We start from the raw sequence: 23967 nt of genomic DNA, 5'->3' as shown, positions 1-23967 counted from the left end.
GCTGATTATCGATGAAAGACGACACCAAAACCCAGATGGACTCATTAGGAGAACCCACTGATGAGATGAGCTCACTAATTAGAAGTGGCTTGTTGTGGCTGATGACGACGACGGTGGCGATGTAATTCCGTCATCTGGTGGCGCGCTCGACTTTGACTACCGGTAAATTCTGTGAGCTGCCAGAGTACTTCAGTCAAGTTTCTAGGGACTTGGGCCTGGACCTCTGCTGCTGACAAAGAAGTCCTTGACTTGGACATTATTATATTTAGTGAGGAAGTCTTAAAGTCTTGAACTTGTCTCCATTACACCGGCGGATAGCCTCTTCCAGATCATCTCGTATGTTTTAGTCCTGATGCATAAAAGATGTTTTTTTTGTGCTCGCTGTTGTTTTTTCTTTTGTCCGCTTTGTTGAAGGCATCCAGTCCCATGAATATATTCCATTTGATAATTTCCTCTGGGCTGCCAGAACTGCATCCCCCCACTCCCCCTTCCTCTCTCCTCTCTTTTCGCATGCTGCTTGGGACTATGCTACAAAAGCGAGTCATTTTGGTGGTGGAGGGGGAATGAGAAAGGCCATTTGTGCTATCAAACTTCTATTTTCATAAGTAGCTTTTTTGTGAAAGTAGGACAGAGTTTGAGCTTTTTTTTTTTTGCTTCGATGTGGTTGTCAGGCATCAAAATCTGAACGACTGAACAATTGAAAAATAGTCATGAAACATCTCAGATTTTTTTTATCCAGTACTTTTATGCTTCTTGTATTATTTTTTTGGTCCCACCTTTACATTGCTCGACCAAACTGCTCATCGTCAAATCAACCAAGTGTCACATGGATTAATTATAGCCGTCTTGTTTTGCACACATGAAGAGTTCCTCGGCTTGCTGAAAGAAATTCTTGTCCCCATCCAATCAGATGAGATGAACTGCCAAGTGGGTCACCGCAAACCCTCATGTGGGCTTGAGATGTATACATACTGTACGTTATTTTCACAGAGTATAAATCCTGACATGATATTTCCACTTGACTGCAATGCTTAGTGGAGTCATTTTGTTCGCATCGCCCTTGATGAATGTTTATTGCTGCTTCTTTGAAACCAACATCAGCTGTGAAATCCGAACCACAATTCCAATCCAAAACAAACCTTTTGCCTGACCCATAATTGTGTAATAAAGACATAAAAGGTAGTCTTTGAGCAGCCCATACAAATTGAATTCTAAATTGACCCCAAAATGGCCACTTCAGAACAAAAATCGCAGACTTGCTGTGTTTTTGGGTCTGGTTTCTTGAGACTTTTTGGGGGGGGGTTTACTCGTGATAGCAACATCAAATTCGGTAGGCTTGACTAAGTGGAACTGCTTTGGTGGCTGGCACAATTGGCCAAAGTCTTGCTTAAATGGTTGCAAGACGACAGTCTTCTCTTTTCAAGCATGGGTTCTTTTTTGTGAGTCTGTTCACAAAAGACACCCCTACCAAAATTCATGTAGATTTAAAGTAGAACTGACTTGGAGCGCTGAATTTTTCAAAACATTCTCTGGGGTGTGCCAGGATGAACACACCTGTGAAAATTTGCCAATTTATACCATATAGGCATGCCCTGGAAAATGCGACGCACATAATAATAATGAACAGATGATTTGAAGTGTTGCAAAAATAGCATCAAATAGTCAATTGGTGTAAATATAGCTGAAGTATTCTCAGATTGAAACTAACATTAGACACTTCTGTACTATCATTTTCTGATTTTGATTTTGTGACCGTGGTAACCACTGCATGAGGCAGAGCCCTCCAGCCCCCCCCCCACCCCCCCCAAAATGTGGCTGTTTAATTTAACCCCTCATTTAATGGGGTGTGTTTGTGACCGTCATCCATCACTGTTACTGAGAAGATGACAGCGTTCCTCATCACTATCGCATCATAGTGAGCTGTTACAGCGGCGTGAAAGACGATAGCACCGCCAAAGGGCTTTTGGCGAGGTGGGGGCTGGGTTGTAAGTTCCAAGATTAGGATGATAAAAAGCTACTGCGATAGAGAAGAGGTTGCGCAAGTGTTACTTGTCGTTTTGTATGGCGACAAGGTCACTCGGAACACTCTGAGGGGCCGCATAAAATAAATGTCGGATGTATTTTTCATGCTCTTTGTCATCAAACGCTCTCCCTGGGAAAGTGAGGGAAAAAAGTTTACTCAGCTGCCATTGCGACACATCGCTTTGTGTGAGCAAGCTGGTGAAGGCTTTCCGTCCTGGAAAGTCACAATGACCTTCCCCAATAAAACGTGGCAGCCTTCACATGGGCATGCTGTAGCCAAGATGCGTTCTTTGAAAAATGTTATTTTTCATTTATCACCATGGTCGTTCAAGGAGGCTCGAATATATTCAGAGAAATTCAATATTGCTTGAGAAAGACTTTGCTTACATGGCCCTGCAATGTTGAGGCTGTAGTGTGCATGTCAGGCCACTAGTGGGCGATGTAACAGGTCGTACACAATGCTGGACTTTGAAACATTCCTTATAAGATCATTTTAGTGGCAGTAGAATGCCCAATGGTATGTAACATTAGGCTTTAATAAAAAGAACATTTAAATATCTTTTGAACATGATTGTGTTTCCTTGTTTGGGATTGAGTTGAAACATTACCAATTTGGAGCTAATTCACAAGTTGTCAATTATTGAACTGCTGCATCATGAACAATCTGAATGAATTGATTTATGATTTTGAACAATGAATTCGGTTATTTATTCGCAAAGCGATTGACTTGCTCTTCTTCTTTGTTTGTGTCCGCCTGACTGTATTACACTTCCTCCCGGTGGCCAATGCAAGCAATGAATTTAATTGCAGCATTAAATCATGATGAACAATTCTTTACACTCCATTTAATTATTACCGGTACAATATTATAAAAACATGGACTATGAATTCGATTTGAATTTTTATCGAATAAATGTGCAAAACAATCTTCTACCTAGTGGCGAATGTGCCACATTATCTTCTTTCTGGCGAACCTGACTAGTTCTTCCTCTTTTTCTGACATTCTTTCTAGCATTTTTGTTGTTTTGTGTTCCAGTCACAAATTTTTCCCTCCTCTTCTTACATTCCGCAGTGAAGTGTAGCTGAGGCTAAGAATATCACTTTCTCAGGGGAGAGTGCAATGAAAAGTACACAGCACATTAATAGTTGGGTGCTTTAATTGCATTCTGCTTGATGTGATTGTTCCCCCACCACCTACTGTGTTTCCATAGCCCCCACCCGCCGGAACTCAGCTCCCTCTTGCAGCGAAACCAGGCCGCCCGCCCCCAAAACAGGCATGCGCAGCAGCCACCTTTTGAATTGATTCGCGTTCAGACGACAATGTTTGTCTTTCTGGACAGACGTCAAAGAGATTTTTTGAAAGGGAGGAAGCATGACAGGCTGCATTGAGATCCATCACGTTCCTCTTGTTGGGGCGTCAGGCCATCAAATTTGACATCTCGTTTGTGGGGATATTTCGCAAAAAAGTATCACAAGAAGGCCATCTGGCAGGCAGACCTGTTGGGAAATGTCAACCGACACTGCAATATGGTCGTTGTTTGTCGAGTGAAAAGTGACAATCCATGGAAGGAAGCCTCAAAACGTCCTAAAATTGCTTCCGATGGCTCCTTCTTTTTGCAATGAGGCTATACGAGGGTCAAAAAGCGTGTTTCGTTTCCAGCAGCTGTTAGTCCAGTTGCCATGACGACAAGCCCTAATAGTGCTTAAAGCTCAGCGCAACTTAATGGCTCATCCCAAAGGGTTGCTGATTAACGGAAGACAGAGAAAACAAAACTGGCGGGACACAACATTAGGTACACCTGCACAATCCATTGCTCTTTGCTGACCTCGTACGTTTTACGAATTAAAATGCCTCAAATCAGTTAAACGTGGTTCCTTAGCACCATGATGCCCATAAATAGCATCAAAGTGCTACTTTTGTCTGAATGAAGCTCTTCACATCAACCTAGTTCCTTGGCACCAAGATGAGACCAGATGGTGGCAAAGCACTACTTTAGTCTAGATGAAGCGCCACTACTCACTTCAACATAGTTCTTTGGCATCAGGATGCCTGAAGATGGCAGCAAAATGCTACGTTTACCAAAATGAAACTCCTCAACTCCAACATAGTTCTTTGGCACCGACATGCAAAAGAACTACGATTAAGATGACATGAGATGGGGCAAAAGGCTACTTTTGATTAAATGAAGTTCGAAACTCCTCAACTCTGCGAGGGGGGGGGGAGTTGGGGTTGTGGGGGTTCTTCGTTAATGTGTCTCTTTCGGTACCTGTAGGCCATAAAATGAACTTCATAGTTCATTTTATTCATATACAGTCACTAAAATGTTTTCAGAATATGCAGTAGGTGCTAACTATATGAATTTGATTCTGATCCTTCGGATTTGTTTAACTTTGTTGGCGGTTGCGTTTGCAGTCAAGATCTTTCACGCCAGTCTTTGATCATCTCCTTAATTAAAAGCATGCTCGTGGTATGGTGTAAAACACTTTTTCATGAATAGATCATTTTCGGTGAGTGACAATGGCTCGCAGCGGAAATCGCGTGGGTTTCTCCTGCTGTCATCCAACGCTGGAGGTTACGTGCAAATGGCGTTTCCCCCGTCGCGAGACCCCCCCCCCCCCCCCCCCCCCGCCTCAGGACCTTCAAATCACTCGTCTCATTTCCATACGCGACAGTAAAAACGAGCCCGGGGCCGCCGTATCGCCGCCGCGTCTGCTCGCCTCCCACGGACGCCGCTTCCTGAGATTCATTTAGCGGCATTTCATACGGATCGTGTTTCCAGCGCCATCGCTGAAATAGATCCGTTTAAGATGAGGATTTCCTGGCAGGACATTATTACGACTCTCGGGAGTCATCCATTATACAGTTAACAATGACACCTTTCGCAGATGGCACATTAATCCTGCGCGGCCGTCGGCTAGCTGCTTGATGCTCCGACAATTTAAGATAACGGCAAGCACGTAACAGGCGGGAAGACAGCCGGCACGTGTGAGTCGGGATTCAACCGGCGGACCAGCTAATCCTCAAATCTTCGAGGCGACCTTTTGCTCATCTGCGCGCCTTTTGAAAGTCAAAATCACAGTCCGCAAAGTCCTGCTTGTTGACTGCTGCCTTCTTTTTCACTTGGCTCCATCTAAATGAATTTTTCCCAAGATGCACGGGAATGTAAAAGTATGCTTATCTGCTTGAGGTGGATATTACGTTCAGATCTGTAACCTACCATATATATATATATATATATATATATATATATATATATATATATATATATATATATATATATATATATATATATATATATATATATATATATATATATAACTTTAATAACTGTGACCTAGAACGTTATTAGACACTAATTGACCCAAAGCTCAAAGTTTTACGATGAAGCGCACACACACACAAAAAAAAATTGGCTCCTTTGATAAGATGAAGATGCTATCAGGGGGCTCCACAATGAGATTATCCCCAGCACGCATTATTATGCACAAATCCATTATGTGCTCGGAGCCAGGCAGGAAGAAGCAAATTAACATTCAGCAGCGAGCGTCTGTGTGCCGCGGCGCCATAAAGCAAAAGGTTAGAAAATCAAGATAATCTCTGTCATGTCGATGCTTTGGAGGAAGAGAAGCCCCCACTTCCCCACCCTGCAACGAAGTTTACCTTTTGACATTTCCAACTTTTCTGAGATGAAAAGTTTCTTTTTACTTTGTTTGATTTTCAAAAGCAAACATTCACAGTGAGCAAACTGGTTTATTTAGAACAGCATCCTGTCCTGTTCTGTCCTGTCTTGTGTGAGGAAGTGTTGCACTTTGTCAAGAACTAACAACGACGTTGACACAAACAGAATACGGCACATGGGCAAAAAGATTGGGACGCACTCAGACTTGACATACTGTTTTTGTCATTAAATCAGCAGCATGACCTTAATACCTGATAAACTGATATTTCCTTACCTGTTTTTTTTTTTTTAGTTTTAGTATGCAGTGTTGGTTAGTTACAAACATTTCCATGTTTGGATGAAGATTTTAGAAAGCACGGACTGCAGTTTGCCTCCTGGCAGTCCAGAATCCTATCTGCCTAAGCTTGTCGTTTTTACCTCGTACGTGATTGGCAAAACTAAATATGTAACACTAATAATTATTAGTGTGTCCAAAACAGCCCTTTTGGAAACTTGGAGGGATAGAAACAGGCAATTCGCCACTCGCCTCCTCTGTTGTAGCATTGTAATTCCACCAGTAGGTAGTGCTGTTGCGCTGCGATTTCTGCATTTGAGTAAGGGATTGCGCAACCTAAGGTGAGGCTGGCTGCTCACAGCCGCACTTGGCGTCTCGCCCATGTATTTGAACAGAAAACAACGCCGGCGTGGTGTTGAAAACATGACTCAATACAAAAATCAGTTGTGGCCCTCGAACACAAAAGTCTGTTTTATTTGCTTCTTTTGTTAATTGTTAATCCTCATTTTGCAATCGGTGTAATGAGAATGCCTCCCCTCCACACACACACGCACACACGGCAGTCAACCAACTGTAAGTCGGCACTTGTGCCTAATGGGGTTTGGAAAAACACTTAACATTGTTGTAAATTCTTGTTTCTTGTCTTCAGCGGAGACTTCATGCAAGCTAAGAAGCCCATACGCCCCTGTTTTTTGGTTGTTGTTTTTTTTAGTTTCAGACTCACCTGCAACGCAAAAATTCAGCATATAGAGAGACCGTATAATTAAAAAAAAAAATCTATTTTCAGCTGCCCCCTAAGTTTTTAAAACACAATGTTTACCCAATGCAAGGCGCCAACAGAAACAAGCAGAGCTGTCACGGCAATTCAAACAACGGCTCCTTGACACTCTTGGAGCGACAATACCGATCGTGTGCCTCGTGGTCTTCCAGTGGAGCTGAGTGCTGTCCAAGGTTATCATAGTTCATGAAAACCAATGAAATAACGCCAAATAAAATAGCCTTCACTGTACCGGAGGTCAGAGTTCACACTCAAGGACGTGGAGGTTGGTCGGGTGCCCTCGACTGTCACGATGCGAATTTGCTGACAAGCAGACTGATGGATGGTGTGCACGCCTCCGCCGTGCTTGTCAATGAAAAGATTTTGTGTGTGTGTGTGTGTGCGAGCCGACGTTCAAGGTCTGCTTGTGCAGCCTGAAGGTGCTCGTTGGACGCGACCTCCATCGTGCAGACATCAAGTCTTAAAAATACACCCACAGGCCGCTGCGTAAAGAACATGCGCTTTAATGGAGAGCCGAGGCATAAATTATGCATGAGATCGACATCGTCAGAGAACTATTGATTGAGCAAATTAGCCGCTACCTTGACTTATCGTTAAGTTTGCTCGGTGACCAAGCTCGTCGCTAGTAGACGCAATACTTGCAATGACGCGCGCGTACTGGTTGAACTGCAAACCTGTGCCCCGATTGACACCTAGCATTATAATATTCGACTAGTTAACATCTAGCGCGTGACTAGTAGTTCGAGCATCACATAGATGTCAACAGTTTTACAGTCTACTGAACTATAGTGCACAGAAATGTTGTAGTGGGTAAAACTTTACTAGTAGATGAACAATTCAGCGCACAAGCAGGCTCGGGATCAAATGCTGAAATGTCTTTCCAGAGTTGACACTAGTGACAGGCTACCTCCCCAAGTGTTGTGACAAGCTTTGCGCATGCGCAATGTCACGGCTCACACGCAGCGAGGAGAGCGAGCGCAAAGTGGCTCTCGCTCGGACGCTCCACGCGTGCTGACACTCCATCTTCCATCTGAGGAAAAACAAAAACTTGTAGCCGAGAAGACCTTTGTGGAGACGGGTGGACTTGAACATCTGCCGACTTTCACTGCTTAACTTGTTTGGGGCGTTTTGGGCAAGTTGGCAACATGAACCAAACCGCGGGAGCCACCAACGCTTACCGGAGATGCTCCAAGGCAGGCAAGGTGGGAACTTTTTTTTTTTTTTTTTTCTCCATCTGTCGCGAGGCTGTGTGTTTGTGTATGTGTGTTTTTAAGGGGGATGAAAAAGGGTGGAAAAGCTGGAGAATGTGGGTGGAAGGCTGGTAAAAAAAAACTCGAGCGCGCGTGCGTGTGTTGGTGCGTGCGTGCGTGCGTGCACCTCCTCTGTCAACACGCACGATCAATGCAAGTGCAGCCCACTGACGTTCACGCGCAATGAAATTCACGACGCGTTTATTGTCCTGTCCTCCGCTCAGCACTGCTGCCTAATTTGACTCAATTAGTTTCCACAAATTAATCCGTTTGTTGTATTGGAGGTGTGTACCTAATTAAGTGGAAAAAAATATGTATGTATATATATATATGTATATGTATATGTGTATAAATATGTATATGTATATGTGTGTGTATATATATATATATATATATATATATATATATATATATATATGTATGTGTGTATATATGTGGATGTGTATATATATATATATATATGTGTATTTTTTTTTTCTAGAAATAACATACTATCACTCCAACCCTCAAAGGCTTATGTTAAAATATATTTTAGCTATTCCTTGTAAGTCACAAAGTGTAGTTATTTTTTATGGCAACTAGATAGCGGCATTACACTCTTTCCTTTGGGTTTTTAGGCAGCATGTGGCAAGGCAAGGCCAGGAAGCTTCAGTTCTACAGCTCATACATAAGATAACATTTAGAAGCAAGTCACAAACAAAAGAGTTTAAGACATTTAAAAGTAAAGAAATCAAAAGTAGCTTTCCAAAAGAGAGCACAGTGCAAGAACCAGATTTGGGAAAACATGATTTAAAAAAGGCTTTGGAAGTCCTCAATCATAAGCGTGGGAAAAGAGAATTGTTTTGAACCCAGATTTAAAAGCTTTTACACTTTAGTGGTATCTTTTGAATCTTTTTCATTCATATTATTCCTTCTGATAAAAAAAATACCCGCAAATCCGGGGTCCTTATTATACACAAGCACAGAGGGAAAAAAATAAGCTTTTTCATGCGGAGCCGCCTACATGCTCACCCTTTTCGTTTGAACCCGCCATTGCAGGACCATTGTGAGCTTGTCGAAAGGCGGACGACTCTTTGATAAGCCGTCCGTCTGTCTGGGCGGCGTTTTTTCTATGTGCAGACGTGTTGACGAGTCGCCCACGTGGGCCGCACCTTTCATGGTCTCACGTACCTGAAAGGCATTCACGTCCGCTCCTGTTGCCGGTACGCCTGAGCGCCTTTACATCAACGCGTGTGAGTGCGGAAACCTCTCAGCGGGAAAAGTGCGGGTGTAGAAGCAGTCACCTGGGAAAATTGTGGGTGTTAGGCGCAAAACGTGTGGGTGTTGAAACCTGGAGTTACTGCAAGCTGGTGCTACACTTCCCTTTTCAAGCGCCTTCTAATTTATTTAGCAACTTTTTGGATCCTTTGTGGCTTGATTTCATCATGCAATTTTTTGCATTTTTGAATTTGGTTGAATTCGTATTATTGAAAATACATGTACAGGAAGTCTTGTTGCATTTGTTTTGATGAGGTGCTGTACAGAAAATAGTGGTAGGACATAACTTGGCCACGAGATGGCAGTGTAACTCAATTAGTTGGGCACAATGAATGTGTACTATAGTAGACAGTTTTTGTAACGTATCTTTTATTTATGGTTTTACTAGAATTAAATATAATTTTTTTTCAAGATAAATAATAGTAACACAAGAATATTGCTGTCATTTTTCTTGTCATTTTTAAGTACCTCTCAATAAATTAGGCCCTTGTAAGATTGTATTATTTTTTTTTCCCATGTATCACATCATATTTTTTCCCATTTATTGTGCTGCCGTGGCCCTTGACAACCTTGTGTGCTCGCTAAATTCTAATTAGCTCTCACTTTATTTTATCCCCACCATTTCGACTTCACTCGTCCTTTCATCCACAAAGTAAGACAAATGTGATCGCAGCAAAATTCAAAGTTCTCTTTCCTTCCCCTTCAGAAAAAAAAAATCAGTTGACTCCTCTGTGGGTATAAAAAAAATACACGTTTATCCAGTCCCATCTTTTTAGATGATGATGATGATAATTAGTCCAACAAAGACCTGTTTGTCTTTGCATCTTGAAAGGATCATCTGGGTTTTAGTCCAACTGTTATTCTGGGCAATGGTCCTGAATTTATTCCAGGGATTTTCCGTAGAATTTTTTAAGTGTTATTCCAGGCATGATTCAGGGTATTGTTGGTGTTATTCCAGATTTTATCCTGGGAATGATACTGGAATTATTTCAGGTGTTATTCTGAACATTAATCTTGGTTTCATTACAGACCCAGGTTTATTTCTATTTATGAGAGATATTAGTTTGGGTTTTATTCCAAGCATTATTACTTAAATTGTGTTATTCTTATTATTATTCCAGATGTTGTTCTGGATGTTATTCTTGGTCTTATTCCAGGCCTTATTCCGGGTTTGCTTCAGAGGGTGAATGTGTTATTTGAAAGCCTCCAGCCCGCTGAAAGCTTTTCGGGTGCAGGGCAGTGTTTGTTAATTACCAGGCGGCCGAATGCGCCAAGTATGGATCGGTGCGCTCATTACGCTGCGGGACTTTATAATGCGCGGTTATCACTTCAGCACCCTCGCAGGAGTTTATGGAAATGATTATCGATTCCCTCCCTCACCATCGGATGAAATGGCGGCCAAATGTTTGTCTCAATCACGTCGCAGATTTCCCAGCTGACGGCCACGCTTCGCTAATTAGCAGCGGAAAGCTTTATTTTTCGTCGTCCTCATCATCACTTCTTTTTGTCTCAGTGGAATGGGTTTGCACTTCTACAACTCCAAGTGCGAACCCTTGAATTCGCTCCAAATGGCTGCTTCCAACCAAAATGGCCGACTTCCTGTTCAGTTTGGAGCATGGCTCCTTGAGACTTTTTCATGCGCCCGGTCATTATAGGGAAACTGGCGTCAGGGGCTATATTGTTCTAACTATCCAGGGGGTGCTATTGAGTGAATTTTGTGTCATTGTGTTCATGACCACCGAAATACAAACATGTTCACCAGGATACAGAATTTTGCCAAAATTGGTGAGTGATTCATCTGGAGAATAAGGCCACGGTTCAATTACTGTGGATTTTTAAATCCTACACATCAAGTTTAATATTGCAGGGTTTTGGAGTAATCATTTTCCCACATGGACTGTTAATAAGTGTGTGACAGAATGTCTAAAGTTTGTGATTATTCCACCCAAAAATAATACCTGAACCTCACATGCATATTTTGTGCTGGCGTTAGCTTTAAACTATATATTAATAAAATGAATATACGGTTGCTACTTTGCTGCTTTTTGCCTATTTCAGCGAGTTCCGGGACCAAAAGACATCCTGGGAATATGTTGTACATGTACAGTATAGCCAGCAAGACCCAACATTTTAAAGAGAATTTGTGAAAGAGTCAAACTTAAAAGGCACACTTTGTCCTTACTTGTTTGTGCATTGTGTATCCGTGTAGCCCACGCAGTGGTGCACATGTATGCGTTGAGTGGTCTTGGTCAGATACCAAGAGAAATGTTCAGAAATACTAAGTTGACCTCCCTTCCTCCTGGTCTCTTCTTTGCTTACCGCTCTTGTTGTATTGGATATTTGTTGTTTGGCGTTCCTCAGCGAGCAGATAAACAGCTCCATCTGCAATATTTATAGCATCATAAAACGTATAGACGTGCAAATAAAGTTTTTATGGCGCAGGCAGAATTATTCATCTTTTATTGAGTCTGAAAAGCAAATTCTTAAAGCGGATATCTAGGTAGGGGGAAAAAGAAACACTGCAGATAAGTTATTTGAATGCAGCGCTATCTATTCCATTCCCACCTGCCTCACCTTACTCATCATTATTGCGCTTCAAAGTAGATTTTTTTTATTTTTTTTTTTTTAGCATCAGCATTGGATGATATCACTTCAAACGTTGCCATTTGTCTTCACTTGGTTTCACGTGTGGTGACTGAAAATCAATAAGTACCTTGTTCTGACATGGACCAATAATCACGGAAAGACGGAAGACTTTTGGTAGCGAGGTGACAGGTACAAAGTGGAGGAATATTAAACGTCCACGATGTCTTTTGTTTTATACAAGACATCTTCGAGAGCTACCAAAGTCGACCATGCGTATCTGATGCTTAGGCTTCGTTTGTGTTTACATATCATATACGTATCAAATCATATAGGTCTATACATAAACGATATACATCTATTTAACTTTTGTCCAAAGACACATGTTTAGTCACACAACTTTCCTCATAAAGCCCGTTAATTTGTGTAATTTGGATTTTTTTATTTGAGCAAGATATGAGTGGCAAAAGTGTGGTTGTGCACTATTTGTTACAAGAACTGTTGCATTGCTAACATGCTACAGTTGTTATGCTAACATATAGCAAGAAGGCAACCTGAGTAGAGAAATCACTGAGGCAACACGATAAGAAGTCAGTTTACATTGTTCCCTGTGGTCACGTACTTATTTGACAGAGGATAGCTCAGATGCTAACAGTTGTTATGCTAAAATATAGCAAGATGCTAACCTGAGTAGAGAAAGCAGTAAGGCAGATGAAGAGAAATAGTTGTCATGGTTGCCTGTGGTAGGGAACCATTTAAAAAGAGATGAGCTCAAGTGTAACTGAGCTCAAGTAGAACTGCTGTGTTGTTGGATGCGCAGATTAGCTGTTGAGAACTGACAGTCCTTCAGTCCGATGTTATTTGGCTTGTTGAATCTAAAGAAATAAACATAATGTAACATGAACTGTGTGCTTTTGTCTACACCTCGAGCCAAAGTTGACCTGATTTTGGATTCTTAATTCCTTGCCTTCCGCTTCCTTTTGTGGCATTTAATATTGATATTAGCTGGCCGATTGTTTTTGATTGCTTGATTGATTCCCTGCTTGTGGGCTTTGTTTTTTTTTTTTTTTTTTCTTCCCCTGCTACACAATTTTGTATCCTGTGCCATAACTCCCAGACAGTCTTGCTCATTATTTTATGCTTTTGTACTTTAAATGTATAAAAAAAAAAAAAGATCCGGTGGTGATGTGAGCCACACAGCAGGGAGTTTTGTAGCTTTTCATCTTGTTAGCGCTTGTAGCCTGTGGAGATAATTACAAAGGAAGTGTTTGGCGGAAACCCTCACTAACAATCACTTCATCTTATCCTGGTTGTATTGTATTTTTTTCCTGCTGTTAAATGTGCAGGAATATGCACTTTTGGACTTTTGGGTAGTGTGTGCGCTCCCTAATGTTTTCGATGACATTGGAATTAAAGTGGTGCCTTGTCCCGGATTGCAAGTTTGTCAAGTTATGAGCCGTCACAAAACATTGTGGTGCTTTTCATGGGAGCTGGAATGGAGTCATAGCATTTTATTTCATTTCAATGGGGAAAATGAGTAAGTAAATTGAGTTACAAGCTTGGACAAGGAGCGAATTAAACTTGTAAGTCAAGGTAGCACTGTATTGACTTCTAACTGCGCTACATCCCATTTTCCGCCAAACAGACGCAGGCAATTTTCTGGATTTATTGCAAACACATTTATACTTGGTGAGTGTGTGCGGGTGTGCGCACGCGCGCGTGTGCGCTCTCGGCAGCTGTCGGTGGGCGATATGTGTTGGGTTGACAAATGGTGGCGTTCTGAACTGTATGCGTTCACGGACACAGAACATAAACGACATTGGTGTCTTTTGTTAAATATTGATGTTTCCCACGAACAAAAATATCGGGACGCATTCCAAGTGGGGAAGGTATGCAGCCTCCCTCAAAGGCAGATTTTTCTATACAACTCCCGTGCATGTGTATCTAATTAGTTTGCACAAGGGCCAAAATTGATTTTGAAAATGAATTTTAAATACATATGTATTTATTCTGTTAAATAGTTTTATATATGTATGTATATGTATATATATATATATATATATGTATATGTATGTATGTATGTATATGTATGTATGTATGTATATGTATATATATGTGTATGTATGTATATATGTGTATGTATGTATGTTTGTGTGTTACATACTGAAAAGTCTTCTAACATAAACTCAGACTATCCTCTTGTAATTTTTTGGTTGTATTATCCTCCGCCTCATTCAGGCGTTGTCTGCAATTTTCCCGCCGCTGATTTGCATGTGAACCGCGATCTCCCAGCCAGATTCCGACACTGCTGATTGATGGCGGAGCTATTGGCCCAGAAAGCACCTTGGGTGACGCGATAGGCCCGCAGAGCCGGCGCTATCAGACGCCAAAGAATATTCCCGTAGTTAATCTTCCCAAATGTGCGTTCGCAGAAGAGATATCGGCGTCCACGGAGCACAGTGTGGAAATGAAAGATTTGAAAGCCACAGATGTTCCCGGGAGGATGACATGTGTCACGTTCGCCGATCCCCCGATGACACACGATGGGTCAAATTTTATGACAGATAAATTAAATGAACTGGGGGAAAAATGTATATATTCTGCCAAGCAAATGAAGGCTCTTGCAGTTAGCTTGCCATCGCCAAACTAGCATGGTTGTTCGAGCTTGTGCCTTGTATTTTATTCATGGGTACACATTTGACTGGCTGTTTTCATGTTTATTTGCCGAGAGATATTATTTTTAATTCAATTTTGATAATGGACTGGTGCGCCATATTTATCTAAAATTGGGTTGTATCGTATTTAAAGAGGTGGTTGTTCAGTCAGGCTAATGGTTCGTTGTCACAACATAGTTGGTTGTGCAAGTTACAATGCGGCTAACTCAACTGCTAAGTGGCTATTATTTTGCTTATAAGACTTTCTCATTTGTCTCATTCATAATTGTGTTTGTATTGCCTCCCCCCAGATGTACTGTAGGCCTTAATCGGAATTAAAGAAAAGTCGTTGCTGTAAAATGAGCGTAAACATGAGCGTGCAGCCTCCTCTGGCCAACTTAATGGAGCCATCCGTCAACTTTAATGCTTGTTAGCGTTACGCCGCCACCGGGTTTCACCATTTAACGGTCTGTTGACGCCACGGTCGGACTTTAACGTAAATGTTGACCGAACTCAGGCCTGCCGAGTACAGCGGATGTGTGCCAGGCAACAAGTGCGGCGCCTTCCCGGATCTTATTAAACAACTCATCTTTTTTCATTAGCCTGCAAGCCGCCTATTGACCGCCAAAAATGTTTTCGTTTCTCAGGCCAGCATGGTGACAGTGACTAAAAGCTTCATCTCGTTGAAGTTACGTTTTTCTAATTGGATATGTCTCGGGCCAGTAATGTCGTTATGAATGACTGGACCCATTATGAAGTCTTCTAACTGGAATCATCTCATGTATACATGCAGAAGCATCTTTAACCCTTTCACGCGCAAACTTTTGTTTTTTTCCATGCTCTTTCGGCTTAGAAAATGTGCATCAGTGACTACAGGGGACAGCTATTCAAAAGCATTTCGTTTTTTTTCTTGTGCTTTTGAATAGTGGTTCATTGTAGTGATGGCCACATTTGACATCATGCGAACAAGGAAACACATTCTGAAGAACTCCCCACTGCGGTGGAAGCTCTGCACGAAAGGGTTGACATTGACTTTTTTGTTCATTTTCTTCACCTGAGCCTTTGCGTCAAGTTGTGCAGTCACAGGCTAAAAGCTGCGCACCCCGTCCAAGTTCCTGACAAACGCCGGCTGTTCCAGCCAACTGTTTCATTCCAATTCATACCGCGGGGCAAAGATAAGTTCCCTCCGGTTGGGAAATAATTACAGTAACAGCTCTGTCTTACACCCGAAATGATATCCTGGGATTGGGATTGAGTATTCCTCACTGTATCGCAGATTATGAAGCAATCTTTTAAAAATATACTTGCATACTGTAATGCCCTTGCATGTGGGAAAGGCAAGCCAAAGTTGCCTATGCACTTTTCACTCATTTACTGAATGCCGGCAGAACAGTACAATATATGTCGCCAATGTTACCCGGCACCCCATCAGGCCCCGCCTCTTAAAGACAGTCCTACATAAAGTATTTTCGACACATTTTATGCTTGCAATATTTTGTGTGTTCAAATATGCGTTTGTGTCATCAGAATCGAACGTATTGTCCCAACAAAGTTATATGAACCAAATCGGCGAAGAAAGTGTTGTTTCCTAATACCTCCGCAGAACTGCATGGGGTGGCAATAGCGCTAATAGACCCCCCGCGCGGGGGCTGTGAGATGAACGCGCAGAGGAGCAGATTTTTTTTTTTTTTTTTTCCTGCTGCCGAATTCATTAGAGGTGGTAACGATCTGTCCTCGGCGACAGCTCGGGGCGGGCAAGGTCAGCCCCGAGCTGCTATACAAATGAGGGAGACGTGTGCCTGGCATTTTACTTTCATTTTAAGAGGAATAATACAAGATGCTTGAGATGCAAGATAGCAAGTGTGTCTGTATGAGAAAGCTGTGCCTTGCTACGTGTAAAAGTTGAGGCGAAAAGACCACAAAGTTCCTCCGATGTTTGGGGCGGACCAAGGTTACTTTAGTTAACAAAAACTAGGGAAATAACTAAAACTGAAAAAGCATTTTTGTTTCAATGAAATATAAACAAAAATGAAAACTAACTGAGCGCATAATTACAGAGAAAATGTTCCTTGTTTTCGTCTTTAGCAATTTGATATATCAGCCTTTTTAAATGTATTTATTTCGGTATTGCCTAGTGTACCCCGAAAAGCGGCGTCATCTAGCGGCAAGCAATAAAAAAGCGCCACCCGGTGACGTCGCTCCGAGGCGACAATCGTGCTTGCGACTTTTGTGGTTGGAATGACTTCCCTGCTTTTGTCACTTGACTTAGCTGGAAATGCGACACAAAGTAACACGTGATCTCATTTTTGGTTCATATGTATTTAAAAACCAAATAGTACACAGTGCAACCGGGTTTAATACTTCTCAACGGGAATTCAAGCCACAATTCCACTTTAGAAGTTGGCAAAGAAGGGATGGAAAGAGAGAGCATCTTCTCTTTAATTTAGACGTCAGGGTTGTGATGCATCGAACTTTAGAAGCAATATTATGCACTTCTTGAACTTCGAAGTCAGTGTACTGTTTTACAGTACCTATATTGGATTTGTGGACGGTTATTTTTTTTTTAAATATTTGGGTTGCGACGCAATGGTTAGCCTACCCTGATTTTTCAATCTTGCACTCAAGAAATACATACATTTATAAACAAGTAAAATGGGTTTGGCTGCATCACGCCATGTGCACAACAGAATGGATCTATTACTGAGGGGCGGGGTTAGTGAAGTGAGGCTACATTCAAATCTTGTTGCAACATTGCAATTTTCCCCTTTCCTGCGATTTCTTCTCTCGCCGGGTAATCACGATGAATGGCATCTTGCGCGATAGAAATAAACTCAAGGGCTCGAAATAATCCAATAGAGCAGTGTTTTTGTCGGGTCAATCTGTGCGGTTGGACATAAAAAGACTTGCCTCAGGCTGTCATTGAAAGCGGGCAACACGTGAGAGGATGTGGTGTGGCGCAATTAAGGTGATAATGAAAACATTGATTTGTGCCGCTGAGGCCCCTTGGAGTTTATTTGTGCTCTTAGGTTTTTGCGTCACTCCTTTGTGAATTACGCCTACTAGAACAGCTGAACTTTATTTGGGATGAATGACAGTCACTGTAAGTGCATGGTGGCAGGTGTGTGCTGACTTCCATGAGTTTGAGTGTGACTGCTTAGTTCCATACACAGCCACATGTCACTTCTAAGAGGGTGTGGAGACTTGTGCAACCACATCATTTCGCAGTCACCCACCTACCAGGCCACCAACTGATTAGCTGATTGCCGGAAGCAGCCTTTTACTAGCTTTCCATGACAGTGCTGAGCAAATTTGAGGTCTTTTTTTTTTTTTTTTTTTTTCCATATTTTGACAGGTTTTGGCCAAACTTTGCCATCAGGCGGCGTGTGTTGAAGCAGATTTTCGCAGACCTCCCTGCAGCTCACACGCGGCTTGGCCGCTTTCCTGGCTGACAACTTTCCAGACATTTTGCCTGCCTGCAGACCACCGCCAAGTTCTTCCTCTCTCCACAGAAGCCAGATGCTTCTGCTTTCGCGTCAAACCCGGCTCGTCCCAAAATCTTCGCCGGCCCTGTTGATGTTAGCCGAGCGCTACGAGGGGCTTTTAACGCGTCGCCGCGGCCGATAACAAGTTCAGCTGCTAGCTTTCTGCTGTCAGCGGTCCAGCTGGAGTGGCGGGCCGCCCCGTGGCCCCCGCGAGCTTGTTTTGACACTCTTCTTCACAGTAATTAATCGCATACCCTTCCCCACTCTCGCTCATCTTCTTCCTCGCTGAGTGGGATTCATGCGAAACGTGTAATTGTTGACTTCTTCGTATTTGGCTCCAGCGTTGCACCATCACGGCTTCTAATGCACTGTCTAAATTCAGACTTTGAGGGTTATTGATTTATAGAGCGGGCTGAGCTGAAGTGAGGGGGAGGGGGTGAGCGAGGTGAGGGTTGACGGGTGGCGGAGCTGTGTGTGTGTTTTTTTTAAAACATCATTCTCAAGGCCGCTAACAAGTGCTAACGTGCTTCAAATTTCAGCCGCGAGCACAAAATGGCCGTGAAATGTTATTAGTGTGTCCAACTGGTTCACTTTTTGTAAACTCACAAAATAGATTTCTTTGCATTGTGTGAATGTAGAGAGGAAAAGAAAAACAGCAAATCACAGACAGTATGTAAAAATAGTGCTTTGACACCATCATGTGGCATCTTAGTGCCAATGTTGAGGTGAAGGGAGGAGCTTCATTTCGTCAGGCAATTTTGTGGCATCAGGAGCCCATTAGAAACGTTTTGGAGGGTGTTAAGTACTCACATATTTTTGCTATATGTGTCAATGGAAGGAATTATGTCATTTCAATGGGGGAAATTATTTGAGCTACAAGTTTAGTGATGGGACAAATAAAACGTTCAAGTCAAGGTACCACTGTACAGTCAATTCTTTTTTTTTTTCTTTAAATGGGCGTCCATTATTCAAGATTTTTTTTTTTTGCTATAAACCTCAAAGCTTGGTAAAAGTATGTTTTACCACCAAGTAGTTCACTTAAAACACTCAGTAAACAACTTATGATTAGTAATCACGATACAGCAAACGGATCAAGTAAATAACCCAATAAAACACAAATATATCGATCTGTTGGGTCAGCTTTGCAGGTGTTTGGTATTGTCATTTCTCTTGGGCGTCCGTATTCTACCACGTGACAGTCTGCAACCCGCCGTGCACGCGCAGCACTCTCACCCCTTCTCGCGCGCTTCAATAAATCACGTCAGTTTATCTCCCTCCGCGCACACGAGCTTTGGAGCGCGCGCGGCCACGTTGCTTTGTATTCACGCGGGGGGCGGGGAGGGGAGGGGAGGGGGGAGCGCAGCTGCCGGTCCGATCTATGCAAGCACGAACGCGCTGACCGCAGACGAGCCGAGCTCGAGCCCCGCGTCGTTCGTTTCTCGTTCCATGTGTGCCAGCCACGACGAGGGAAGCTTTCCACGCAAATTGCAAAATGAAGGAAAGGAACCTGATCGAGACGGCCAAGATGCAAGGCAACGTGCTGGTGAGTGAGCTTGCTCGCCTTTTTGGTTTTCTTTGCTTTTCTTTGATGCGTGGATCTGCGCTGGGTCGAAACGGAGCATTTGATTGTAAAAGCATCCATAAACGCTCGTGCGTCATGACGCTTGACAATGTTGCCGTTGTGGGTGTCATTTGCCGGGAAAGGTTCACGACCTTTCCCACCTCACGTAAATCCCACTTCAAGAAAGTTTTGTCCTCTTTTTTGGGTTCATTATTTTGCTTATGATGTCCTGCAGCTGCATGCGTGAATACTTCATGTCAATGTCCCGTGGCACTCTTATGGCACATATTGCGTCTTTAAATTTTTCATTTGGAGGAGTATTGCACTTTTGTGTGATTGGATGTGGAGCCTTGACAGCCTCTGGATACTAAGCTTTGTTCCTTAATGTGAGCTGGTAAAATTATTGCCGATGACACTGTGTTATGGACGATTTGTGGATATTTATTCTGAATGACTTTTTCTCAGGTATCAAAAAGTTCAGTTGACGTCACAGATTTCACTTGTTTGTCATTAATTCCGGGCTATTTGAGTTTGCCGCTTAAACGGGTCGCGGTGAAACACCAAGAACGGAGAGTATTGTGGAAGTCCAACATGAAGCAATTTAATCTTAATTATGCAACAGGTGCAGACGGGAGTGATGAAGGGAAATGAGTGCGGTTCCCCGGGCAACAGCAAAGTCCGTGCATCAATTAGTTCCTCTTTGACTTATTTTCCAGAGAGAATTCCCTCATGCTTGTGGTGCATATACAGTATGACTGATGGAACTCATTTTACAATGTCAATGAGTGATATATCCTACCCCCCCAACCTCCCCGCCCCCAGTAAATAGAGTAGATGCTTCATCATATTGGGAGCGTGAAAATGACATGCAAAACTTTATAGGACTCTTTTAAATGAAAGAATCAAATGGAAAAAACGTAAGGATGGCTAAATAGGGGGCATTTTTTAATTTGATGTACGCCTGAGTTTAAGAAGCATAATTTTATTACTCGAGTCCCATATTGGCCCAGTGTTGTTTGTGCATCAAATGGACTATGAGCAGAACTAACTACTCGATGGCCATTTTTTTGTAACATTAGAAACCCTCATCAAGGTAAACAAATATTATTTTGCCACGAAAACCGAATCGGTCAAGTGAATATCATCTTTAAAAGTGAAGACAAATGCTTACAATAGTTGGGGCTTTTCTCTGCCGCTTCTTCTTGCTTTTAATTACACCGCATCTCTTCCAGTGCTTCCCGGCATGTTGCAGCACAACGTTTGTACTACGCTGAAGATGCGCAACTCTAAATTCAGCCTCTAGCCTGTAAAACCTCATAAAAGCCATCACATCAAATCAGCAATAATGAATGGGCATCTTGCGAGGTTTCACTCTTTGCTGTGTCCAAAGATGACGCAAATGTGACTTTCATGTAATGATGCTCATTTGCGGGAATAATTTGCCTCAGAGGAATATTAAACAAAGCTGAGAAGCATTTAGCCTTGCGGGCTAATGCACCTGTCCTCCCCATACCGCCGGGCCCAGTAATAGTTTCAATTTCGAAATGCACTCCTGACATGTGTTGGTCCTCGATGATGTCATCGGTGCGGCCTGGAGGCACGCTGCCGGTCCGGCTTTTTGCGTCTTACGCGGTGTTGTCGTTACGTGTTATTGATGCGTTCCGTCAGCTGACTCTTTCTGGATTCAGCGCCGCCGTCGGCTGTGAAGGATGTGACCTCCGGAGATTTGGCAGGCGACGACGCTGCCAGGCGATATAGCGCGCCCCGGCAATCCTTTTGGATCTTGACGGATTTATTACAGCCGGTGAGCGCCCCTGCGTGTGAGTGGACAGAGATAAAGTGTTGTTCCTCGGCAGGAAGTCTACGACCAATAACTGGGAGGGATGCGCACAGCGGCCGTTGCGGCCTGCAGACCACGTGCTTTGGCGTCCGTCGGGGGTTGTGTTTGCGACGACTTGAAAACGAGAGCAGAAAACACCCCGAAGGTGTTGTGCCGGGGTCTGGAATCGAGAAGCCCGCTGAGGTAATGACAGAAAAGATGCTATCCTTTGGGGGGTGAATGCTGTACTGGGCCAGAGAGTGGGCGGTCCGGTTCTTTATGTCTGAGTTGGGGTGGATGCAATGACTCTAAACAGCAGGATCAGATCATGTCTCCTGATTAGATAAGACTCAGATGAGTGCAGAATAAGTGCTGCCGTCTAAACCATTGGTGATGTATTGATCGTCGGTTCCTTGGACAAATTTGTCTCGTGGGATTCGACATTGCAGAAGTGAACATGATCCATCATGGTCAACTTTCCATTTTCCCATCAGAAATAATAGAATACATTCTTTACTGTCATATAAGTGTACTCAGAAGATGGCACTAGGTATTAGGCCGGTAGGGAGGCATTGTAGGTAGGTTGGTCATTAGGTAAGTTGATTGGTTGGTATCTAGTGGTAAAGTCGTTGGTCAGTAGGTAGATACTGTCGGTATGTAGCTACGCAAGTCAAAGCCACAGCCTTACTTGAAGATAGAACAAGTCTTCCATTTATAACATTGTAAATGTAGTTGGTAATTCGCACTTATTAATCTCCCTTCAATATACATTCATTTATTGAATATATTTTGTGGATCTTTTCTCTCATGAACAATCCTGTATCTGAACCCGTCATTGTGTGTGACTTTCTCACCTTGACCAAAGATGCAAAGAATAGGAAGGAGGCGACAACTGCTTTTCCAATCTACAGCTAATAAATTCCTATTAAGGGCAGTGGCTTGTTGGACGGGCTGCCGTGTTGTTTAAATGAAACAAATGACTCCGGGCAGGTTTAGCGGCCCGCGCTAGATCTCACCTTCAGCGCGTGATTGCGGCTCGCCTCCCTCTCGCCTGCCGTGATGTGCATTAATGCTCTTTAAAAAAAAAAAAATAAAATAAATAAATAAATAAATATTTATTTATTTTTTTTACCCCTTTGTCACTTGTTGATGATGCGCCTCTCACCACTTCTTACTCACGGCACTCACAGTGTCCGTGCATTTCACAGGCACATGAAGAAGTCTGTAGCATGCCGTCTCTCATATGTCACGCGGTAGTGGAGAGCCCAAAATCAGGGTTAGATTCCCTCAACCAGTCAGGTAAAAAAAAATTCAAAAGGCAGTTTGTAGGTATACTAGGTGGGTCGGTCAGTAGTTAAGTTTGTTCGGTAGTTAGAATAAGTTGATGGTTGGTACGTGAGTCAATTGGTCATTTTGTCCGTTGATGCGTAAGTATTGTAAAAAATAAAGTTAGTCTGTAGTTAAGTTGGTTGGTAGGTCAGTAATTGGGTTTGTTGTTCGGTAGATAATTAGTTATTATTAAGTAGGTCGTCGATCGATTGGTAGATGTTCAGTTGGTCGCAAGGTAGATAGTGGAAAGAGGTGGATGGTAGCCAATGGAGATACTTGATGAAAGATATTTTAAAATGCGCCTTTGTTGGTTGTTTAAGTTGCACTTTTTTAACCACACACACGGGAAATAAATGTTTTTTTTTGCCCTGATGTTGCAAAACCACTTTGTCTATTACTTTGTAGCCAGCGCCTGTATCCTTGCCAAGGAAGTCAGGGAAGCTGCCATGTAGAATTGTTTAGCGGCGTACAATGCGCTCTGTCACATGGTCTCCGGGGAGCAGGGCCGGAGAATTCAATTAGCCTCTCTCTCTTTCTCTCTCTCGTGCGGCCGTGTCCGTCTTCCACGTAAGCGGCTTGTGTTTGGGCGCTTCCATGAGAGGACACCACCAGCACTCCAGCACTCCCAACCCACTAAGACCCCTCCCTATCCCCTTTGTAGTGGCAGTCTAATGAGATCATTAAAGCGAGCTGGACTCCAGATGAACGAGCACCTGTTGTTGGAGCCGTTGTTGTGCGTTCCCGTAACACTTGAGGGATATTAGCTCACAGGACATTCCTCGCTGCCTGAATTAACAATTGCACGTCCTCGCTCGCTGTTGCTGACCTATTTTTAGTCATCTTATAGATGTTAGAGATTCATTTGAATTAATTGGAGGTCTTCATGAAGGCCTTGTGGCCATTTCCTTTCTGCATAATTACGCTGTGCAGATGTGTTTTTATGAAACTATGATAAGATGCGATGCGGCTTGTTTGAACGAGCCCAGAAAAATCAATCGAACGTGCTTCACAACCAAAAGCCGCACAGGTTTAAACTGTATTGCTTTGATTTGTCCAGGGCAGTGGTTGTCTTATTTAGCAACAGGCTTAAGATATGCTGCAGCTTAAACGTCATGATCAGCACATTCAGTTGGAGTTGAGAGGAATTCAGTCCCAATTACTGAGGACGTTCATGCGTTCACCTCAAAGCTGATCATGCAGCCTTGAGTCATGAATCATGATGCTGACGCATCCAGGGACAATGCGCCGTCCCAGGTTGGAAGGACGAAGCCGTACACC

The 23967-nt window shown here is 42.9% G+C and overlaps 1 protein-coding gene across 4 annotated transcripts in view; it reads left to right on the top strand.

The window, feature by feature from the left end:
• Positions 1–23967, top strand: part of dpp6a (dipeptidyl-peptidase 6a) — a 126483-nt gene that overhangs the window by 6838 nt on the left and 95678 nt on the right. Inside the window, exon 1 of one of the 4 annotated variants that reach the window (XM_086020575.1) lies at positions 7760–7956. The exons of 2 other annotated variants lie outside the window; for them this stretch is intronic. In XM_086020575.1, coding sequence (XP_085876701.1) covers positions 7900–7956 — 57 coding nt within the window. In that variant the 5' untranslated portion in view covers positions 7760–7899. Of the gene's footprint in view, positions 1–7759; positions 7957–19282; positions 19524–23967 lie in introns of those variants that run through there. One more of the 4 variants, XM_086020577.1, reaches the window with a different exon arrangement.

This window comes from Filicampus tigris, chromosome 21 (genome assembly GCF_054856515.1).
Source record: "Filicampus tigris isolate MCC_2025a chromosome 21, RoL_Ftig_1.0, whole genome shotgun sequence".
NCBI classification, from domain to species: Eukaryota; Metazoa; Chordata; class Actinopteri; order Syngnathiformes; family Syngnathidae; genus Filicampus; species Filicampus tigris.
This window is presented reverse-complemented; position numbering and strand designations above follow the sequence as displayed.